Here is a 22,463-nt window from a genome sequence, read left to right as displayed (position 1 = left end):
GATGAAGATGTATTGAATAACTCCTGTCTTTCTGGCAGGGTCCTCTTTGCACATGGACCACCCTTGCTGCCAAGCTTTGTTTGACTTTGAGCCAGAAAATGAAGGTGAACTTGGCTTTAAGGAAGGGGACATCATCACGTTAACCAATCAGATTGATGAGAACTGGTATGAGGGCATGTTGAATGGCGAATCAGGTTTCTTCCCCATCAATTACGTTGAAGTCTTGGTGCCCTTGCCTTAGGGAGTCCCCTGCGTCATGTGCTTCACGCTGCAGCTGCGATTTTGTGACTGAAACGGAGTCTTCACCCCAGGTGGCTTTTCATTTCTGCCGCATTCTGTGGAAGCCTCACCTTTTTGACCGACTTACTGACTTTTTTTGTATGTGTCTCTTTAATAAAAAGTATTTATTTTGTATTCATGTAGTTTGTATACCAAAAAGGGTTGTCTGTTTTGTAAAATGAAAATACAAAAAAGAAAAGATAAACAGCCTAGCCTACTTCTTTGTTCTGTGCCTTGAAGATCTCTGTGTGAGGTGTTTACGGATAGCTCAACTGTTGTGCCAGAAAAGTGCATGTATTTGCTCTTCTAATACCAGAACGGTCCCAACCCAACCTTCTCTCTACTGTGGCTGCAGTGAATTGCTCTTGGGCACTGTGCTTGAAGCTACTGTGAGTAAAGCTAATTGTAACCAGATGTCATCAACCCACCTTTGTTACGTCTAACTTAACTGTGACAAGCTAATACCTGTTGTGCACTGTACTCCGACAATGAGCAGAAGTGGTCACCTCCTAAGATGTTGCTGTGCAGAGTACAATGTCAAGAGTCCCAAAACCTATATGCCACTGACCAATTGTAATAAACATTGTTGTGGGAAATCTACGCTCCCTGGTTCTTGTCATGTTGCATTGACTGTGAATGTGTGTGTGTAGATAATGCTGCAGAGAGTGTGGGAGACCGTCAAAAGCCAGACTTTACAATTAGGTGATGTTTTGCTTTTTCAGGGAGAGAACCGATGCTGGTGAGAGGAGGTTAGGCGCTGCTGTACGTCCACTTTCAGTTTGTCAATACGCAGGTTAGCTCAGTAACTACTGTTTTGTCAACAGGTAAAGAAATTACTCTGTTGTAGGCTCACAACTATTTCTGGAGCTGTGTGCACTCCCAATATTTGGAGGCAGGGAGTTTGCTTGCATGCCAAGGCCCAGCTGGATAGTTCAAGCACACCCTTCCCAGATTCCGTCTCTGGCTTTAGAATGAGGAAAGAGGAAAAACTGCCCTCTCCAGCTGGGGCTTAGTACATGAGCAGACTCTCCCCCTCTGACTTTGTTTTACTATCACAAGTGATCAAATTTCTTTGTGTATTTGCCCTTTGCTTCCTCCTGATCCAGTTGCATCCTAGGGCATAGTGGTACTGCATAGATTAGACTTATTACAAAGTACAACAAATGAAATGTATGTAATAGCGTGTTTTATTAATGTGCCTGCAAAAGAGAAGTAGAAGTTGTAAACTGGTAGAATTTCAAAATCAAACATTCATTTTCTTAAATAATTAGCATACATAGTACATTTGAATTAGTAAATTTGACTCCAAGAAAGATCTTCTGCTTCTCTTGGGCATGATGTGATTTTTGAATTATTGATCCGAGAACTGAGTGTTAAAAATCTGTTGAGAACAGTAGTTAATATGGTAATTATATTCAGGATTTCTTCTAAAAATATTTTTTAAGCAGTACATCCATACATCTAATTTAAGAGGCAGGATTGCTTATGCAAAATTTGGTATCTGTAGATGAGTGAGAAGTATAACTTTATCTTTATATATTTTGAAGAGCTTGTGCAAAATGAATACCCTACAAGGGAAATTCACAGGAAATTGGCTGCATTGAAGGAACAATCCAATTTAATATCAAGGCGTAACAGTTATTTTAGGTAAAGTTTATGCTTTCTGGCTTTGGCTATTTCTATGTGATCTTGGCTATTTCTAATCAACAGCCATCTCTCTGCCAGATAAGATGGATGTTATGTTTCTGCCACCTTTAGCTGGGAAAATTCAAAGCCATCTTCTGAGTCAGACCACCCCAGAGGCACTCTTACCCCTGGACTTCAGAGCCAAAGTCCAGGGCCACTTCCACACCCTCTAGGGGCAGCGTTCTCTCTATTTTTTTGTCTGTGTGTGGAATGAGTTTTGTCCTAGGTGGCAATATCAAGGCAGTGTGTGCACACATGTATTCAGAGTGAGACTATCCCATAGAGCTGGTCTTGTGGTAACAAGCATGACTTGTTCTCCCTACTAAGCAGGCTCCATCCTGGTTGCCTATGAATGGGAGACTTGATGTATGAGCACTGTTAAGATATTTCCCTTAAGGAATGGGGCTGCTCTAGGAATTGCATCTACAGGTTCCAAGTTCCCACCCTGGCAGCATTTCCAAGATAGGGCTGAGAGAGATTCCTGCCTGCAACCTTGGAGAAGCTGCTGCCAGTCTGTGTAGAGACAATACTGAGCTAGAGGGACCAACGGTCTGACTCAGTATATAGCAACTTCCTATGTTCCTATGCACTTAGCCCCCCAAGTGTGGTCTGGCCCTGAGCCAGATCTCAGTGGGTGAGCTTGCCCATTAATAAATCATCCCAGAGTCTCCCAAGACTTGGTGCACTTGCTACGTTTTTCCATTTAGCAAATCAAGCATTCTAGTACTAGGATGAGAAAGGGAAGAGGGGGGAAAACCCTTCTCTCTTCACTCACTGAGCCTTCATTGAACCAGAAGCAAAACACATTTGTCCTCAAGAGAATGGCCTACCAGTATCCCTAAACCTGCTTCCCAGCATGCTTTTAACACTTTTGCTGAACTGGCATACAGATGCAGCCACCACACACTGACTTCTGAGATAGTTTAGGCAGCTTGAAGAATTCGGCATGGCAGTCCCAGCATGGAGTCTGCCAAGTGAGGGGAAAACCATGACGCTAACCTAGAAAGCAGGAGAATTGGCTCTGACCTGGCATGGTAATGGTTGATTTCACACCAGTGGCACTTTCAGATGAATGGCGCCCTCTGTGAAACCATTTACTTGTCAAATCCACAGGCGATGCAAGCAGCAGAGCAGTTAACAAGTTACAAAAAGATAAACTTTACAACCAAAGTTGCAGCTGGTACCAAAATTTAAATGCATATGAGGAAGAGGAGAAGAAATTTGGCCAAAGGCAAGCCTTATAGTACCTAGTCACATAAAAGGATTCATTGGGACCAAGCTGGATGTGCCGTGGTGGAGAAGTTTCTCCAAAGTGGGATATCTCTCTGCATTTCAGGGTGTATCCCAAAGGAGACATTTCAGAGAATGTCGACCGTTTCTCCAAACCCCACTTGTTTTCTTTTTGCAGCAGGAGAGTGCTGACACAGGCAGAGGGGGCTATTTTTTCCTCACTGTGCTGCTTTTCTGATTTTAAATTTTATTTGGATCTAGGAGGTATAAGGGTAAAGTGATGCACACTGGAGCAAAAAACAAAAACCCAGCTTCATATATACACTGATGGGATCGGAGCTGTCAGTGACTGACCAGGGGAGGGATCTTGGGGTTGTGGTGGAGAGACAGCTCATTGAAAATGTCAACTCAATGTGCAGCAGCTGTGAAAAAGGCCAGTTCCATGCTAGGGATAAATAGGAAGGGGACTGAAAATTAAACTGCCAATACTGTATAATGTCCTTATAAAAATCTATGATGTGGCCACATTTGGAGTACTGTGCACAGTTCTGGTCACCATATCTCAAAAAGGACATAGAGTTAGCAAAGGTGCAGAAGGTGGCAGTCAAGATGATCTGGGACCTGGAGCACTTTCCTATAAGGCAAGGCTGCAGCACCTGGGGCTTTTTAGTTTAGAAAAAAAATATGATTGCAGGGAGACATGATAGAGGTCTATAGGATTATGCATGGTGTGAAAAAAATGGATAGAGATAAACTTTTCTCCATCTTTCACAACACTAGAACCATAGGTCATACCATGACACTGATTGCCAGGAGGTTTAGCAATGACAAAGAGTACTTTTTCATACAACACAATTAACCTATGGAATTTTATGCCACAGGATGTGGTGATGGCCATCCACTTGGATGGCTTTAAAAGGGGTTTAGAAAAACTCACGGAGGACAGGTCTATAAATGGCTGCTACTAGTCTTGATGGCTACAGGCTGCTTCCAGCCTCTGAGCCAGGATGCCTCTGAATACCAGTTGCAGAGGAGCAAGAGCTGGAGAGGAGGCATGCCTTCATCTCTTACCTTTGGGCTTTTCCAGAGCCATCTGGTAGGACACCATGGGAAACAGGGTGCTTGATTAGATAGGCCTTGGGCCTGATCCAGCAGAGCTGTTCTTAAGAGACAGTGCAAAAGTTTAGCAGTCAGACAATGGACACTTGGCAAAATTACCACACTTAGTGACAGTCATTGTGGGGTGGGGTGTACATGGGCTTCTCTTTATCCCCTTTACAAATAACATACTTGGAACAGGAAGGGTTGCTTGGGACTTTTTTTTTTTTAAATAACTACCTCTGAATAACCTAGTCTAGACACCAGAGTTAGATTTCTAGGCACCATGGCTCCCTCGCACCTGGGATTTGTCAATTCCTGGTTTAAATACAGCACAGTAAAATAAAACTGATTCCTTAGATATTATTTTCTTGTTTGCAAGGAAAGATGAGCCACTCTTGGTTTTTTGCGATCAACAGTCAGGACTGCAAAACAAAGGATTTTGTTTTAACACCATAAAGAATCGTTACCTACATGGAGATAATTTTAATACAAAGTGAGTAGCTAATTTTTTTTTTTTTGAGGAGAAACAGACTGACTGGAAAACAGCTTGTTGTCACAGTCAAAAAGATTAGATAGTGAAGTGCAACCATGAAATATTTGGACTGCTAAAATATCAGAGGCCAAGCCTGTTTATTACCTATTTTAAAATGGTGGCAAGAGCAACTCTCGCTGAAAGTTCTGTTAAAAAGAAACCTTCCTAGCACTGAGACATGCAGCAACCGATGCATTCCCCTTTCACTTTCAAATGATACAGCCTAACTAAACCCTGAGTTTCAAAGTGTAGCTTACAGCACAGAGAGGGTCCCGTGAGCTACCTATAAAAGTGCATACGCTGCTTCTTGTTACCAGTTCTGCATCCTCCCAAAAGGCTTTCTGCTGGAATGAGGTGAGGGAGAGAGAGGTCGGTCCTGGATGACCAGTGCTGGTCCAAGATCTCCTGCAAGCAACTTCCACAAGTCAGATTATATTGCAGCCATGCCTCAAAGAGAGAGGTAGCGGCTAGGTGTTAGAGCCAAACAGCTCTGCCTTCCATTAGGCACACACGTTGGGACGTTTCCCGAACAGTACCAAGGGTGACTCAATTGCAGTCCTCCATAACCTGCCAGAAAATGAAATGAAGCCATTTTGCAAAGGGTGGTGGTGGAAAGACATGGCTTCCTCAGTTATACAGCAGGAGAACACAAAGGCTGTGTTCGGTACTATTAGAACCAGGCCTCCGGAAGCCTTTTCATGATGCCTCTCAGATCTGCAGCACTTCCCAGCACCACTGAAATAGGCCGAGAAAGAATGTGGCTCATTCATTTTAGAGGCAGGCTAAAAGAAGTGACTTTGAGAGAGAAGGACTTGCCATCCTTCCATATCCCAACTCAGGGGGTTCCCAGATGATGGCCTACAACTCCCATCCTCCCTCTATGGTGAAATGGATGATGGGAGGTGTAGTCCATCATCATCTGTGAACGCAAAGTTGGAAACCCTTATCCTAACTCTACATATGCTTGCAGAGAGATCTCTTCATGATATGCCCTTTGAGGGCACCCGATGGTTCCTTTTCATCAAGGACTGTGAAGAGATTCCAGCTTGTAGGGCTTTGTTCAAGGCAAACCACACGCAGTCCAGAGCATCTGGGGGAGAGGGGAGGTGTTCCAAGAAGGTGGTCCAATATGGCTTCCGTCTCTCAAGCTTAGACAGTCCAGAAGACTCAGCAGACTGAAGAGCACCATTCTGATTGAAGAAACAAAGGCATCTGCCGAGGGCCACCACCTTCTCTGGGCTACATGATAGGACAGCTGCGACTCTCCCTTCGCTACATACAAAGAGGAATAGGTTAGATCCGACTTGCTTGAGAACACAGGCCATGGGGCAAGCCTAAAACCATAGAACTTCTGCTCTGCTGTCAGAGAACTGGGGCAACTCTGGAACAAGTAATCTGGGGAAGCCAAGGGGTGGCAAAGAGCAGTATGAGGGGAGCGAGGATTTTGCTCTACATTAGATACAGAGATTAAACGTTTGTTTATTTACCTTATTAATGAAGCTTGCTTGACACATGTTCAAGCTGATTCAGCAAATGGGCCACATTCTTCTTAGAAAATCCAGAACTGGAAGGTATTGGATTGGGCCAGAGCTTCCAGTCTGCTTTCCAGTTAGTCTCCAATTCCTGCCCAAGATCATGTGGCAGGAAAGACTGGGCTGAGGAGAAAGCCAGCTAAAATTTGCAGAGGAGCGGGGAAGGAGATCTGCAGGATAACCCTGCACACAGGGTCCCACCCAGCCTAGTTCCTGGCCAGCAAGGAAGTTAAGGAGTTGGTCTGGCTCCTGGGAGGCTGGAGGAGTCTCCCATCTACATGGCTCCAGTGGCTTCTGCTGCTTGTTCCGGGGTAGGGGAGTGAATGAATGACGCTTTGAAAATAATTCAAGCAATAGGGGATTATAATATATACTAGCCGAACCTGCACAGAACATCTGTGCGGTATTTGGGGCCAGCGTTTCCTGCCTGGGCTGGTCCTTCCCCTCACTCTCTACCCATGGTTTCTGGCCAGCTTTAAAGCCAGCCTGCCCCCTCCTGAGCCGTCTCCTCCTCCTGGTGGCCCACCCGCCTCCTCACCCCCCACCGCCACCTTGCCACCGTGGCCGGGCCTGAAACTGCTGCCTCGTCACTTCGGCCGGGGCCACTGCCTCCCCATCGCGGCTGCTATCACCTCCCCATTGCATCCGGGCCCACCACTTCCCTCGTGCGGCTCCTTCCCAATTGGGCCCCAATTGCCCCCGACTTTGCCAGGAACTCTCGCAGCGTGTCGCGAGAGTTCTGCACCGAAGACACGCATCCCCAGGGTGGGCAGCTAAGAGAAATAATTATATAGACTATGGCGGTCTTGTCCAACCCTTTGCTGAAAAGTTCCAGGTTGGTGGATGGAGCAAAAAATATTTCGTGGGGAGTGCGCAATACCTCTTGGAGTCATCTACATCCTTCAGTCAGCACTAGCCAGTAGAATTAAGGCATAGGTTCTGCTGCTACACAGAGCTATACACCACTCCAAAGCAAAAGGTTGGAACTGCTGAAGCTAAAAGGCCATCAAAGCTTGGTGTCTGCAAGTCCAGCGAGAGAGGAGCTGGCATGCTTTTACAAGGGAGGGGCCACAGCTCAGTGGCCTGCAGAATGAGTGAGGACAGCATCCAGGGCCTTGCTCCCCCCACCAGCGGAGGGTCATCTGCGGCACCAATTTCATGTTCCCTCCGAATCTCAGGCTGGGGGAGAACTTCAGCTTCCGTGTTATGTGTGAACCTGCCCACCGCCTTCAACTGACGAGCAAAGCCATGCTTAGCTAATTCAGGATGCAGCTAGGCTGAAGCCAGAAAAAGTCAGAATGGGGTCCCAGGAAGAGTGAGGGGGTGGGGTGGGTCATGCAATTCTCACCTACTTTTGTAAAGTCAACAAGATTGTCATGAGACCAAACATCTCTTTTTCCTTCTTTTCGGCTGGCATGTCAAGAGGGAAGAAAACTCAGCAAATTATAGTGCTTTGAAGAGTACTTGGTATCAGCTGGGTTTCAAAATAAAATCTCTCAGCCAGCCAGATATGTGCACAAATATTTGGCATTTGCAGTTTCAAGTTCGGAAGCCTACCCAGGGATGATACTCAATTTCTTCCTCCTCCTCAAGAGGATCCTCCACTTCGCTTCTTCCTTCTCCTCTGTCCAAATTGGTGATCCTTCCTACTGCAGTTTCCTGCAAGTAGAAGTTTTCATCAGAACAAAGAAGGGGAGACGTAAACTCTCAAAAAGCAAGATCAAGTGATAAAAGACATGTTGGTTTGGCACTTACTTTACCGTCAGCATCATGGAGAGCAATCACAACGTTCTCTCCGGCTACCCATGACTTCTGGGCTATCCAAACAAGATCACTGGGACCTGGGTTTGAATCTTCTCTTGCTCCCCAGATCTTCAAAGAAAAGAAAGAGTTGTTCTGGTCAGCTTTTATAATCATCCGTTTCAGAGTATTTAGAATGGCTAAAGAGCATTTTTAGGTAGAAAAATGTACAGTGTTGCCCCACCCTGTAGCTGAAACTGATCTGCAACATCAGTTCATAGAATGAAAATGTCCAGGATGTTGAGAATTTCTGCAGAGCACTCTACAAAAGGCTGCCTCTGAAAAACCTTTGCAAGCTTCAGTTGCAAACCCTCCCAACTGAGCAAAGAGGCACCTTTTTAAAGTGGCGATTCTCTAATATTTTGTAGAGGGTGAGCAACTGGCCCTATCCAATCCCCAGCACAGCATCCCTCCAATACTTGTTGCTGGTGTTAGTGTTTATCTGATGCTTTTCTCTAAGATTGTGAGATTGTTTATTTATTTTCCCTATGTAAACAGCTTTGAGAACATCTGTTGAAAAATGGCATATATAAATATTTGCCATAGTCATAGGTTTGCAGTTGATGCAAACTACTGCAGCCATAGTCTTGGCTGGAGGCCTGTTTTTCATGATCTCAGATGCCAATATTACTCATTCTCCGTTGGCTTCTGGTCCGTTTCCAGTTCCAACTCAGAGGGCTCATTTGAGCCCTGAACTGTTTGGGATAAGGATAACAGGACCATCTTCTTTCATGCGATGCTGCCCACTCACTGAGGTCACTCCCACTGTGGCCCAGAGCATGATTGGTGGGAACACAGAACAGTGTCTTTTTGGTTGTGGCACCCAGGCCCGTGAAACTCAATCTCAGGAAGCCCATTTGGCCTTCTGTCTATTAGCACTTAGATACATTAAGACTGTTTTGTTTCTCTGAATTTGGAATTAATATTTATCCCGCCCCCACAACCAAGAGTTTAGGTTGCTGTTAAGTTTTTCTGTGTGGCTGTACCTTTTGGAACCAAATGGTAAACTAAAGATATTTTTTTTAAATAAATACATAACCTATCTGCAAAATGTAAGGCAGGACTGCACAACTTTGACCTTCCTTCTTACTATTATTACAACTATTATTTTTACACTGCTTTTCAACTAAGAGACCTCAAAGTGGTTTACACAGAAAGAGAATAAGGCTCATTTGTTTAAAAAGAAACCAAAAGGTAGAAGCCAGCAACAGCCATTGGAGGGATGCTGTGCTGGGGTTGGATAGGGCCAGTTGTTCTCTCCTTGCTAGGTTAAGAGAATCACGACTTTGAAAGGTGCCTCTTTACCTAGTTAGTGGGGGCATTGCCCCTGCCAAAGACATTGTATGACCAAACATTCAACACAGCTGTTTATAACTGGTCTACCCAGATTGAGGGAAGTAGTTCATGGAGAAATAGGAGAAAATTCTCCATAGTTTCTTCTTGGGATAAACTCTGAAATTCAGAGAGGATTTCTACTTGGGGGGGAAATGTCTCCACATCCAAAATCCAAGCATCTGGGTTCTTCCGAATTTAATTCTATACTGAAGAGTTGGATGCTTTATCATTCAAGTGGCTCCAAAGATTAGTAGCAAGGCAATCCATGATAATTTGCTAGTCCTGGGTATAATTTGCTAGTCTTGGTTTTTGCTACAAAGTCGTATTAAAAAATAAAAATCCTACACATCCTAGGTATTTAAGAGAATGTCTTCCTCGCCATGAGCCACACCGCCTGTTATGATCATCTGGAGAGGTTTGTCTGCAGTTGCCGCCAACTTGTTTGGTGGCTACTCGGGAACGGGCCTTCTCCGTTGCAGCCCCTGGACTTTGGAATGCACTCCTGGTTGAAATAAGACCCTCCCCATCTCTGGCAACTTTTAAAAAGGCACTGAAGACACATTTATTCACCCAAGCTTTTAATTAGATTTATAGTTTTAATATTGGGTTTTAAATGATTTTAATTGTTAATTGATTTGATGTTTTAAATTGTTTTAATTGTAAACTGCCCAGAGACAACAGTTTTGGGCAGTATAGAAATATTTTAAATAAAATAAATTTTGAGTAGGTGGGAAGATAGAGTTCTTTACTCTCAGTTGCTGCTTCAGACCAAAGTCATACTTAAGTTAGGGTAGTGCACTTAACTTTCTTGTAACAAAACAGCAAATAAAAGTAAAACTGCAACATTTTAAAATGATTTATGAGGGAACAACAAGATCACTCACTGTTGTTACTTGACCAGCCTGAAGAGTAAATCGAGGAGGAAACCGGTATATGATGTCCAGGTCAGGTCCATGCTGCCTTCTTAGTGTCCATCTACCAAGCAACTGATTCTGTAAGCAAGTAAGTGCTGAACATGATGGATGGCTTCAGCCTAGTGGTTTTCACAAGCTTTTTACCTTTCTACTGAGACTTGTCTGGGGAAGAACCCTAATGTATTGCAAAGGATTCTGGGATCCATTCTGGACCCTGTTCAAGCAGAACACTTGGCGCTTACCATGCACACCGAGTGTACAACTAGAACATACCCAATACTCTCCAGTAGCTGCACAGTGCAGGGAAAGATCAGCAATCGACAACAAGCCATCTTGAAAAGACACTTATCCACCCTTCCCTATGCTCCCAAGGAAGAACCATGATGGACTTCAAAGGAACCTCAGGGTAGCCCAGAACTCCTCAGAACAGAGTCTTGAAGACAAATATTCAAGCAGCAACAGCCTGAAAAGTGCCCATGAAGCCACATGGATAGCCCACATGGGAAGGCCCATAATAACAACTGTTTATATACTGCTTTTCAACAAAAAGTTTCCAAAGCAGTTTACAAAGAGAAATAATAAATAAGATGGCTCCCTGTCCCCGAAGGGCTCACAATCTAGAAAGAAACATGAGAGACACCAGCACAGCCACTATTATAACTCAGTGGTAGAGCATCAACTTTGAATGCAGAAAGCTCCACGCTCAATCCTTGGCATCTCCAGTTAATAGGATCTCGGATCACAGTGCTGGAAGACACTCCTGCCCAAGACGATGGAGAACCACGGCCATTTAGAATAGATAAAGCTGTGCTAGATGGACCAATGGCCTCACTTGGTAGAAGGCAGTCCCCTGTGTTGCTACTTTAGTTATATATGCCACCTTATCTTGAGGGCGCGTTAGAGTTTCAGGACTTCTTTATCTCCAAGGCTCACAATCCAGTCCCCCAAACCCCATCCACTCCCCTTCTTTCATTACAGCCAACTCCAACTCAAATCCTGCCACTCTTCCAGTACTTCTAGAAGTGCCCCTTTTCATCCTATAACGCCTATATTGCCTCCAACACACATGCAATCCTGCCCTTCTCTAACCTCCAAGAGCAATTCCCAACCCTAGTCCCCCTAATCGTTCCTGTTCCTAAACTACAGCATGCCTCGCCCTGCATTAGAAAAATCCCTTATTCTAGTAGTTCAGAGGTCAAGGGCCTTTTCAGTGGTGGCACTCCACTGAGACTCACCTGGCATCATCACTTTGCTCTTTTAGACGCCAGGAGACTTTACACACAGGGCTTTTCCTTCAAATCCCCTCTGGATTGGAGTGTGCCAGTCCACATATTAGCTGCATTTACCCCAATGTCTCTGCAGGCTATCAGGAACCAGTACAGACATGACTCTCTTTCTCCCACCAAATCAAGGCTGTGCATTCTGGCTTAGCCCAAAGTATGTTCAGCTTTAAAAAATCTTCTAGTTTCAGCGGCTTTGGGGGAAAAAAACCCAAAAAACCAAGTCTTTTGTTGTGCCCCACTGCTTCTCCTTTGATGTGTGTAGTGTGTAGTGGCCATGCCAGTAATTTGGCATTTTTCAAAACTCAGTGAAAGGGGGTTTACATAGGCTTTAGATATGCAGAATGGATGCAACCTGAGCCTTTTTGTTTGAGCTGATTCCATTAGCCTGCAATTTTCTTCACGACAGAGAGAAAGTACTGATTCTGCTTTAAACTTCCCTGCCTCTTAAATCTTCTGTGTGTGGCTGGGGGGCTCGGGGCAGGGAGGGGGGACATGAGGTGATGAAGGCAGTCACTCACAAAGGCAACTTGTCATGCTGGCCTTTTGCTCCTCCGTAGCTGTCAAACTAACAGCCACAAAAAAGCTCTCTCGCTCTCCTCCTCTCAGATGTGATTTGTGATTGGTTGGAGGAAAAATCTGGAGTAAACCAGTGGGAACGCACAGGAAAAATCTGCCAGGGACTGCAGAGAGGCGCCGACCCTATGTGAACCGTCCCTTTAATCCCCCAAATTAAACATCTTGCGGATCTGCTGTGAAGCAGATTCACTCTTCAGATACCCTGTGGCATGAAGGCATGTGTGAATGCCAGGTGAAAACCTCTGTTCACTCAGACTTTTTAAAATTGATTTTTAAAGAGTTTTGTATTGTGTTTTTAAATTTCCTATTGTAATTTGTTTTGTATTATGTGGTTTAATTGGATGTTTCTACTTTTGTGTTGACGTGAGCTGCCTAGAGAACAATTTGCTATGGGGCAGCAAACAGCGATTTTTTATTATCATCATCATCCCAAGTGTCCAGCTGCTGCTTCTCCAATGCAAGTATCACCCACTCCCAAAGCTGCATCACAGCAAAGAAGCCGTAGGGGGTTATTTGGGAAAACACAAGCTTGTTAAGAAACATGTAATTCTGGCCTCAGCCCCCTCACCCACAAAATCACAAGAGCTGAAGATTCGCAACTAACCACATACCTTATTGGAGTTGTTTTTAATTTTGACAAATCTCCCTTCTGTATCAATTTCTTCTATAGAGACACATCCTGAAGCGGACGCACGCTGGGCCACAACACTGTGAGCTCGTGTCTTCACTACTGTCCGTTTCCTTTTCCTTCCTGGGGGGAAGAGGGGACTCGGATCCACTTTCCCCCATTTTCCAGAAGTTCCTGAAAAGTGTCCGGCCAAGTTTAGCCTGTGGAGGGGGAAAGGTCAGCTTTTAAGCTAAGCAGTCAGAACACTTATCCCCAAGTTATACTATCAACTAACAGCTGGTTCTCAGGACTGTTAAAATCAGGATAGGAAGTGGGCTACCCAGATTTGCTTGAAGGTTGGAACTCACACATTTCCCTCCAGTCCAAATGACTCCTAGCTTTGTTCATGGCAGGGACGGAGCCATCACTGAGCGAAGGGGTTCAATGAAAAGGGCCGCTGGAGCCTCCATTGTGCATGTTGTCCCATGAAAGTGGGCGTGGCCCAATTGCCAGAAGGCCCGCCCCAGTCCTCCCCTCTCATTTCCAGGCAGTGCTTGCTGCCTGACAGCATTTATTTCTTACTGGAGGGAGAGGAACAGAAACAAACACTGTCAGGCAGCAAGCACTGCCTGAAATGAGAGAGGGGAAGCTCGCTCAGGGCTCTCCAGAGCCATGCCCCCGTGCACATGGCGTCACATGCACGGGGCATCACTGGTGGGGCAAAACACAGGCTACCATTAGGCTGGCTCCACTACTGGCTTGTGGCATATTCCAAGAGCTGAACCCCTGTGTGAAACACACCCAGATGGCCATACAGTCATAAGAACATAGGAAGCTGCCCGATACCGAGTCAGACCCTCAGTCCATCTAGTTTAGTATTGTCTACACCAGGCCTGCTCAATGTGGGCCCTGCCAACAGTTTTTGGACTACAGCTCCCATAATCCCCAGCCACAGTGGTCAATAGCCAGGGATTATGGGGGTTGTAGGCCAAAATCTGCAGGAGCTGCCGAAGTTGAGCAGCCCTAATCCACACTGACCAGCAGCGTCTCCCAAGGTTTCAGACAGGCGTCCTTCCCAGCCCTCCCTGGAGATGCTGCCAGGGGCTGAACCTGGGACCTTCTGCATGCGAAGCAGATGCCCTGCCCACCGAACTGCAGCCCCATTCCTCGTCTCTGCAGGTCAAGTTGGCCGAGGGCACCGGTGCTGGCGGCAGCCCTGGCACAATTCAACCGGTGGCCTCTTCTAGGAGCTGCTACCCAAACAACCCCGTCCCAACCTACCGGCGTTCCTCTTCCTCCAGCATTCTCCGGTAGGCACTGATCTCCCAGTCCAGACCCAGCTTGACATCAAATAGGTGCTCATACTCTTCTAGCCGGGCTTGCATCTGCTGCTTCTCATCTCGTAGACATCCATTCACCTCCACCTGGACTTGCATCCGCTGCCGCATCTCTGCCGTCTCTCGGTCCCTTTCAGCAAGCTGCCTCCTCAACAGGTCAAGCGTCCTCTTCAGCTCTCCCTCTCCCGTCTCCAGCTCCCTTACCCTGGCTTCTAATGCAGCATTCTTGGACTGCACAGAGGTTAGGCACATCAGCTGGAACAACGGACATGATTAGGCACATCAGCTGGAACAATGGACATGTAGTACTTTTTGAGCATGCAAAGGATTTCGCATATCATCATCTTGACTCAATGCTTTATTTATTTATTTAACGTATTTTTATGCCACCCCAAACGTACGACTCTTAAAAAGCCCTGTATGGCAAGTCTTGGGGGCAGAAAGCAACTGGCCTTATCCATCTCCAGCACAGCACCCCTCCAGTGCTTATCTTTGTTTCTTTTTCAGATTGTGAGCCCTTTGGAGACGGGGCCATTTTATTTATTTATATCTATGTAAACTGCTTTGGGAACTTCTCTTGAAAAGCGGTATATAAATACTCATCATCATCGTCTCCCCATATTGCAGCTCAGGGCCAATTCAGCTGCGTAAGTTTGTGGCAGAAGCAAGATTCGAACCAGGGAATTCCAGATTCGTAGCTCAGTCTCTTAGGCCAGGGGTTCTCAAACTCGGGTCCCCAGATTTTGGACTACAACTCCCATCATCCCCTGCCACAATGGCCAAAGGCTGGGGATGAGGAGAGCTGTAGTCCAACAACAAATCTGAGAATCCTTGCCGTGGTCACTACACGGCACCTCCAGCTCTTAACACAGTTGTGCTAAGAGCAACTTGTTTCATGAAGACAGGTAGAAGGTCAGCTGTGAGCGACTGGTAGGGTGCTGGATAGTTTTCAGGAGATCCCCAAGGGTAAGGGTTTCCAGCTCCCAGTTATTTGACAGTAATGTAAAGCTTCCCCTGCTCAGTGGCCTCAGGCCAGTCTGAAAGGGGTGGGCACCCAAGACCCTCTGCTTACAGAATCCAACCCTGGAACAAAGCTAAAGAGAATCTCCTGGTTCTGGTAGGGCCAGAAGACTACTGATTCATTCTAGGGCGATGCTACAAACTGTTCTCATCTTGGGAACCCCTGGTCAGGATCGAACTTGTAACCTTCTGGTTACAGGGCGGCAGTTTTACCACTGCGCCACCAGGGGCTCTTAGGCAGAGAGGTACTTAGGCACTCCGCCTTATAAGGCAGAGATGGTCACTGTTTTTCCAGTGGGGGCCACTTTGGTAAAACAAAAAACAAAAAAACCCACCCTTCAATGCGAGAACCATGTCTGACTCCACACAGTACTGCATTTTTGTCAGTACTAGGAGGGCCCTTTAAGAGGGATGGAGCCCTCTCAAGAGCCCTAGGAGGAAAGCCAGTGGGAAGGGCTACACTTCCCAGCACTCTGTGTATGCCTTCCAAGATGGTGTAGGGGATCAAGAGGGCTCCGTTCCCTTAGAAAGACCCCCACCGGCACTGAGCACAGCACTGCATGGTTAGAATTGTAGTCTTTGCCGAGTACCAGTGGGACTGTGCAGAATATTCCGCTTTGGCTGAAGCATCACACAGGTCCCATATACAAGTAGTCAAGGAGCTGTACTTTATTTTTGCCAGCTCTTCACACGCAGAATGGGCAAATAAAAAATCCACTGGGGTTTTTTTTTGCAGCAGAATGCTGTGCATTTTCTGTGGGGTGGGGGAAGAACACATATGAAAGCTAACACTTTCATTTGAACATACTTTCATTTGAACATACTTCCAAGCACAGACGTGTGAGCAACTGTTCTATAACAAGAGTTCCAGAGATCTGTCAGTGGGTTCATCTGTTAGTCACCCAACTTCCCCTAAGCACAATCAAGACAGTCCTCAAAAGACTGAGATGCATTGGAAGTTAAAACAGCGGACTTGGGAACCCCATCAACACAACATCCCCCGAATTCCTGTCTGAAATGCAACATCCCCTTATGAACAGCAGTAAGAAAAAGAATCTCTCAATGCCAAATAAAGGAACGTGGTACCATCAGCAACTTTTCTGTGCACCTTTTCCCACTGTAACAATGAGCTGCATTGTTACCTGGTAAACAGAAAGCGGTGGGTCTTACTTTGCTCACATTCTCAGTTAATACCAAGGAAAAGGTATATATTTGTATACTCCCTGCCGCCCCTTACTCACTTTGGCATGGTAGATTTGTTCCATCTCATCTTTGTACTCCAAAAGCTTCTGTTCATGCTCCTTTCTGAGCTCTTGGAGCAAATGCAGGGTTTCACTCTTAAACTCCTGCTGATGGCCAGATGGGACTTGTTGCTTCATCTCATGGAGTCGCTCATGGATATTATGCTCCTAAGAGAAAAAAGAGAAACAACAAGATAGGAAAGCGGCTTGGCAGCCTTGTTTTGCTGCTGCTGCTGCTGCTGCTGCTATTATTATTATTAAAGCAGTATATGTTAGATGACAATTAGGGGATTTTTAGTATTGGCAGTTACCAACTGAGAACAAGGAGCTGCCATGTTTCTTTCGTAGCCCCACACATCCCCATTTCTATCTTGCCCTTCCTTCAACCAAGTCAGGACTGTGTACAAGGTCTCCCATCCCAACTGGATCCTCACAACCACCCTGTGAGTTAGGTTATGCTGAAGGATAGTGACAGGGCCCAAAGTCACCCAGTGAGTTTTACAGCTTTGAACCCGGGTCTTCCCTCATCTGACACTCCAACCACTATGCCATACTTCAGGTGTTCCTTCAGATCCCGTGGACAAGTCAACATCCATCACACTAGGGAGCCCTCAAATTTGGCTACAGCACCCATCATCTGGAACCCAAGTTTGAGAACCCCAGTCCAGACTATTTTACCAAAGTGCTTTCCAGATTAGCTGCTCAACAGCAGCAAAATCCTTCTGTTCAGGGAAATCGCATTCGAAACATAAACAGCAGGGGGAGCAGTCTTGTGGAAACGAACAACTCTGCAAAACAGCAACTTTCTTATGCCAGATATACAATCTCATAGCACTATATCGCAGCGATTAAATTCAAAACAAGGCATTGGAAATATGAATGGCACCCTGCTGTCCGCGTAGGGACTGCAGTGTCACAATGCAGGAAGCGTGGAAGCACATTTCCGAGATACAACGTGACCTCGTTGCAGGGTCTAATCTGGAAAGCGCCCAAGTTAGGCTGATAAGAATTAACCATAAAGCTGTGCATTTTTAAGAAACAGGATTGAGGCAACTTGGGCAAATGGAATTTAGGGAGTCTAAACTTAGAAAATCCCCATAAATGTTTGTAGTTGTAGTAAGATGACCGACATACAGCTTCAAGGCGGTTCTTAAGAAATGCCACTTCCTTCTGCAAAGTTTTGTTTTGGATTTCCAGATCTGCTGTCTTCAGCTTCTCGCTCTGAAGATCGCCTTTGGCATCACGCTCTGCCTTCTTAAGCTGTGCATGGGAAAACGTGTTTCACTGTACACCATCCAGTTAGCAAAAACTTGACACTATCAACAGACACCCATAAGTTACTTTCCAATTCGCAGGTACTCCTACAGTGATCAGTAGCCTGTCCTCCACATGGCCTGAAACTACTCTTATGTTTCCCAGTGATGCAGGAAGAAGCTGTTCTCATGCCTTTGGGGACTGTGCAAAGCCCAGTCTTAGACAGCACTAGCCAGATGAAGGCTGAACATATAGACCATAGGAACACAGGAAGCTGCCTTCTACCAAGTCAGACCCTTGGTCCATCTAGCGCAGTATATGGTCTACACAGACTGGCAGCAGCTTCTCCAAGGTTACAGGCAGGAATCTCTCTCAGTCCTATCTTGAAGATGCTGCCAGGGAGGGAACTTGGAACCTTCTGCATGCAAAGCAGATGCTCTTCCACTGAGCTATGACTTTCCCCATAATGGATTAGCATATGGAGCTGCCCTCCACTGCATCTGAAAATTGGTCCATCTGCCTCAGTGCCACCTACACTGACTGGCAGCAGCTCTCTAGTGTTTCAGGCATAGGTGTCTCCCCAGCCCTAGCCGGAGATGCTGCCAGGTATCGAACCTGGGTCCTTCTGCCTGCAAAGCAGATGCTGCATCCCTGAGCCTCAACCCCATTTCACCAACACCTTCTAAGCTTTTCGGGAGCAGCTTCTTTACCAGGACAGTTTGCTCCTTCAGCTCTTGAAGGTCCTCCATCAAGCTGTGATGCCTGCTCAGAGATGTTGCCAGCTCAGCTTTTTGGGAGCTGAGCTGTGCTTCCAGATCCCTCATTTGAGCCACCGCCTGGCTTAATTCATTCTCTTGTCTAGAGTTCCTGAAAATGAAGAAGTTGTGAGTACAGGTTTTTCACTCCATTTGCATTCCCAATCGTATTACAATGGCTGTTTCCCACACCCTTTTATGGGAAGAAGGTGTCTTCCAGGAACTTCAGAAGCTCTCCTCTGCTGAGTCAGACCCTTGGTCTCCACCACTTCCAGCAGGAGCCTGTCCTGGCCCTATCTGGAGGTGCCTGGGAGTGAACCCGGGACTTTTTACATGCAAGGCAGACACTCTACCCAGAATGACTCTTCCCATGATATTAGCATATGGAGCTGCCCTCAACTGAGTCAGAAAGGAGAGGAGAGCTGGCCTTGTAGCTGCAAGCATGACTTGTCCCCTTAGCTAAAGCAGGGTCCGCCCTGGTTGCATATGAATGGGGGACTAGAAGTGTAAGCACTGTAAGATATTCCCCTCAGGGGGTGGAGCCGCTCTGGGAAGAGCATCTAGGTTCCAAGTTCCCTCCCTGGCAGCATCTCCAAGGTAGGGCTGAGAGAGATTCCTTGGAATCTTGGAATCAACCTTGGAAAAGCCGCTGCCAGTCTGTGTAGACAATACTGAGCTAGATAGACCAATGGTCTGACTCAGTATATGGCAGCTTCCTATGTAGAGTTGGTCCATTTACCTAAGTATTGCATACACTGACTGGCAGCAGCTCTCCAGGGTTTGGGGCACGAGTCTCTCCCAGGAGGGATGTGCATGGAACCGGTTTGAGGTGGGGGTAAACAGAGGATGGTGTATTTGTCACGGAAACCGGTTTTGTTTTAACTTGTAACATCTGGTGGATGGTATTTGATCTTTGTGTTTTAAAGAGGTCTTGGTTGGAAAATTGCTTACTCAAAAATAAACCCCAAAGCTCAGTAGGGCTTACTTTCAGGTAAGTGTGCACAAACCTGAAGCCTGGTGTGGCAATTTGGATGCCCATAACCAGCATCCTAAGTGCCAATACTAGTAACTTCAGAATATTTACAGCAGACCTTGGCAAACTTTATTTGGCTCTAGGAGCCAGCCAATGGACACGTGGCAAAATTATTCAGACATTATGGGCAATGGACATTAGTGACAGTCATTGTGGAAGGGGGAAGGCAAATGGACTTCTCTCTATTCCCTTTACAATCAACATGAGGGAGCCAACTTGGCTTGTGTAACTGAGACTTGGTTGGGGGAGGCTAGTGGCCCAATATGGGCTCAGCTCCTCCCTACTCGGACCTCAGTGGTGCAGCAGGTTAGGGGCAGGGGGTGGAGTGGCTGTGATCCACCAGAATAATATCTCCCTTATCAGGATCCCTGTGAGGCAATTGGACCATACTGAACATGTGTATTTTGGCCTGGGGACGTGGGATAGATTGGAGATTCTATTGGTGTACTGAGCACCCTGTTGCCCAATGAGTCCCTGAGCTGGTCGCGGAGTCGGTGTTGGAGCCACCCAGGCTTTGGGTGTTGGGTGACTTCAATGTTCACTTTGGGGCCAGCTTGTCTGGTGTGGCTTGGGAGTTCATAGTGGCCATGACAACTATGGGCCTAACCCAACTGGTCACGGGGCCAACACACACTGCTGGTAACACCCTCAATTGGGTCTTTTGCTCAGATCAGGGTGGTGTTTACAAAAGGGAAGTTAAAATGTTTCAAATGTGTAGGATGTAAACTTCAAACTGTTTTTATTAAATACCATACACAGTAAGTTTGAAACATAGTAAATCTGAATAGCAGAAAGATCTTCTGCTTCTTTGGGGCATGATGTGGTTTTTGGATTACCGATCCCAGTATTGAGTGTTAAAAATTATCCCTGGGCTAGCCAGAGATAATAGATGTGAAACGCTGAACATGAAGAAAGTGTTGCCTAAATACCAAGTTTGAAGGGTTGTTATTAGAGTGGATGCAGTGTAGAAGTCATGTACTTGGAGAACAAGCAGCACAAGACTGGCCCCAAAGAGCATGCTTGGAGCTCTACAAAGCAGGAGGCAGGCCCTTGATTGGAGGAACTTGCAATCCGAGACTCAAACACGAGAAGGAGAGGGAATCTGATGGATGAGGAAGCATTTCAGCCTCACACAGATACTCCTAGGTGGGATGAATCAGAAGTCAGTCCCATGGAGTTAAGTGAGACTCTTGCCCAAGTGTGTGCAAAATTGTGACTTTTGTCATTTGTCACTTTTATATATTTTGAAGAGTTTGTTGGAGAGTGTGTTTGTGCAAACGTCATATTTCCTGATTACCTACAGATATCAAATTTTGCACACACAATTCTGCCACTCAATCTAGCTGAATGCACTCCTTTTTACACTGGTAAATGTGGCGTGAATTTTTTTTTTTGATAGATAGATATAATCCTATTTTATGAGTATAGAATTATATGAATACAATCCTATTTTAATGTTCTCAGATTTTTAACAATCAGATCAATAATTCAAAACCAATATCATGCCCAAGAAAAGTAGACCCCCTCTCTCAGATTCAAGTTTACCATTTAGGTATTGTATTTCTGTAGCACCCCACCTGTCAGCTCTGTGAGATAGGTTAGGCTGAGAGATAACTCTCCAGCAAGCAAATTAAGACACAATATATATGGCAATTATTCAATCAAACGATGTTTGAAATTGGAATCCTGCAAGTTCCAAACTACTCTTTCACTTCACTCTTGCCAGCTCCTTAATTTAAAAAGTTTATAATCTCCATTTCATTTCTTGAAAGTTCCTAGCCGTGTACTTCACACAGGGGCCTCACCCAGTAGTAAGTCCCATGAAAGACCCTAATCGCGGGATACCGTCCGCGACCTGGAGAGCCCTCGGCCCGCGGGAGACACGCGCCCCCTGGCGGCACTAACCTGTCCACCAGCTGCCGGTGCTCTTGGCGGAGGACGCCGAGCTCCACCTGCAGGGCGGCTCGCTGGCCAGTTTGGGCGTCGAGCGCGTGGCGCACATCTTTCAGCTCGCTCTCGTAGCCGCGCCGCAGGACCTCCGCCTCGCCGCCGCCGCCGCCTGCCTGGGCCTCGGCCAGCCGCCGCTGCAGCGCCTCGATGAGGGACTCCTGCTCCCAGACGCGCCGGATGTACTTCACCAGGCGGTCATTGAGCTGCCGGAGCTCCTCCTGCTCCTGCCGGCGGCTCCGGCGGCTGGGCTTGAAGGGCGAGAGAGAGCAGCCTTCGAAGAAGCTCTCCGAGTGGAAGCCGCTGTCCGCCGCCGGCGTGGAGAACCGCACCGAGGCGGCCGGCGGGGGGTCGTCGGAGCGGGCGCGGGGCGAGCGCCGCGGAGCAGGGCGAGCTGCCTCCTCCTCTGTCATAGTGCGCGCGCGCGCGAGCGAGCGAGCGAGCTCTGCAGCCCCAGCAGGAGGAGGGCGTGCCGGCGCAGACCTGCTGCCCGCGGGGAGGACCGGCCCTTTAAAGAGGCGCCGCCGCCGCCGCCGCCTGCCTCCACCTGCTCCCGGTCCGGAGGCGGCCGCTCATCCTCTCGCCGCGCCTGGGAGCGAAGCTCACGGAAGGCTCTCGGCGGCCGCCGCCTCCCTGTAAGCTCGCCAGGGCAACCCACCGGCCTGCCTAGCCACCAGGCCTCTCCCCCCCACCCCCCTTGGCAGACCCCACTGGTCCAGAGACGGATGGATCTACCGCAGAGCAACAGTCAGCCTCGGCTACTGGATCGGAGTGTATGGGCCAGTGGCCCCCGCAAGATGCTGCTGGCCTTGTGCTCTCTGCTCTGACTGGCATCCCAGGAAATTCGCTGCCTGAGGATCCTTGAATGGCAGGTGTTGGGGATGGAGGCTGGGAGCTTCTGTCTGCCCGAAGACACCGCTTGTCCTCTCTACCGCCCAGTTAGGGCATTGTAACAGGGGATGACAGGAGCTGTAGCCCAGCATGTTGTAGCTTAACAACAT

The 22,463-nt window shown here is 47.0% G+C and overlaps 2 protein-coding genes across 5 annotated transcripts in view; one reads left to right on the top strand and one right to left on the bottom strand.

Moving 5' to 3' along the window:
* The window catches only part of SH3GL3 (SH3 domain containing GRB2 like 3, endophilin A3), a 196,410-nt gene extending 195,535 nt beyond the window's left edge, over positions 1-875 (top strand). For all 4 annotated transcript variants that reach the window (XM_053271896.1, XM_053271895.1, XM_053271898.1 and 1 more), the window contains one exon: positions 39-875. In XM_053271896.1, coding sequence (XP_053127871.1) covers positions 39-241 — 203 coding nt within the window. In that variant the 3' untranslated portion in view covers positions 242-875. The remainder of the gene's footprint in view (positions 1-38) is intronic.
* A 573-nt stretch (positions 876-1,448) lies between these two features.
* LOC128334762 (lamin-L(III)-like) lies at positions 1,449-21,893 on the bottom strand. The gene is made up of 10 exons (XM_053271893.1): positions 21,421-21,893; positions 18,438-18,594; positions 17,608-17,733; positions 16,474-16,641; positions 14,157-14,467; positions 12,880-13,096; positions 10,380-10,487; positions 8,116-8,232; positions 7,918-8,019; positions 1,449-6,100 (listed from the first exon to the last, which is right to left on the bottom strand). Exons 1-10 carry the CDS (start codon positions 21,873-21,875, stop codon positions 6,068-6,070), a joined length of 1,794 nt encoding a protein of 597 aa, XP_053127868.1. The 5' UTR covers positions 21,876-21,893; the 3' UTR covers positions 1,449-6,067.
* Positions 21,894-22,463: the final 570 nt, after the last annotated feature.

Source organism: Hemicordylus capensis, chromosome 10 (assembly GCF_027244095.1).
Source record: "Hemicordylus capensis ecotype Gifberg chromosome 10, rHemCap1.1.pri, whole genome shotgun sequence".
NCBI lineage: Eukaryota > Metazoa > Chordata > Lepidosauria > Squamata > Cordylidae > Hemicordylus > Hemicordylus capensis.
The sequence above is the reverse complement of the archived record's forward strand: the minus strand, read 5'-3'. Positions and strand labels throughout refer to the sequence as shown.

What these genes read in the sequence shown, in the direction of transcription:
- LOC128334762 (XM_053271893.1), bottom strand. Translation starts at nt 21,875, where the DNA reads ATGACAGAGGAGGAGGCAGCTCGCCCTGCTCCGCGGCGCTCGCCCCGC. An exon ending in TTAAAAACAACTCCAATAAG is followed by an intron (nt 10,488 to 12,879) that starts GTATGTGGTTAG and finishes ACTTGCTTACAG; the next exon opens with AATCAGTTGCTTGGTAGATG. An exon ending in TCCATGATGCTGACGGTAAA is followed by an intron (nt 8,020 to 8,115) that starts GTAAGTGCCAAA and finishes TTCTACTTGCAG; the next exon opens with GAAACTGCAGTAGGAAGGAT.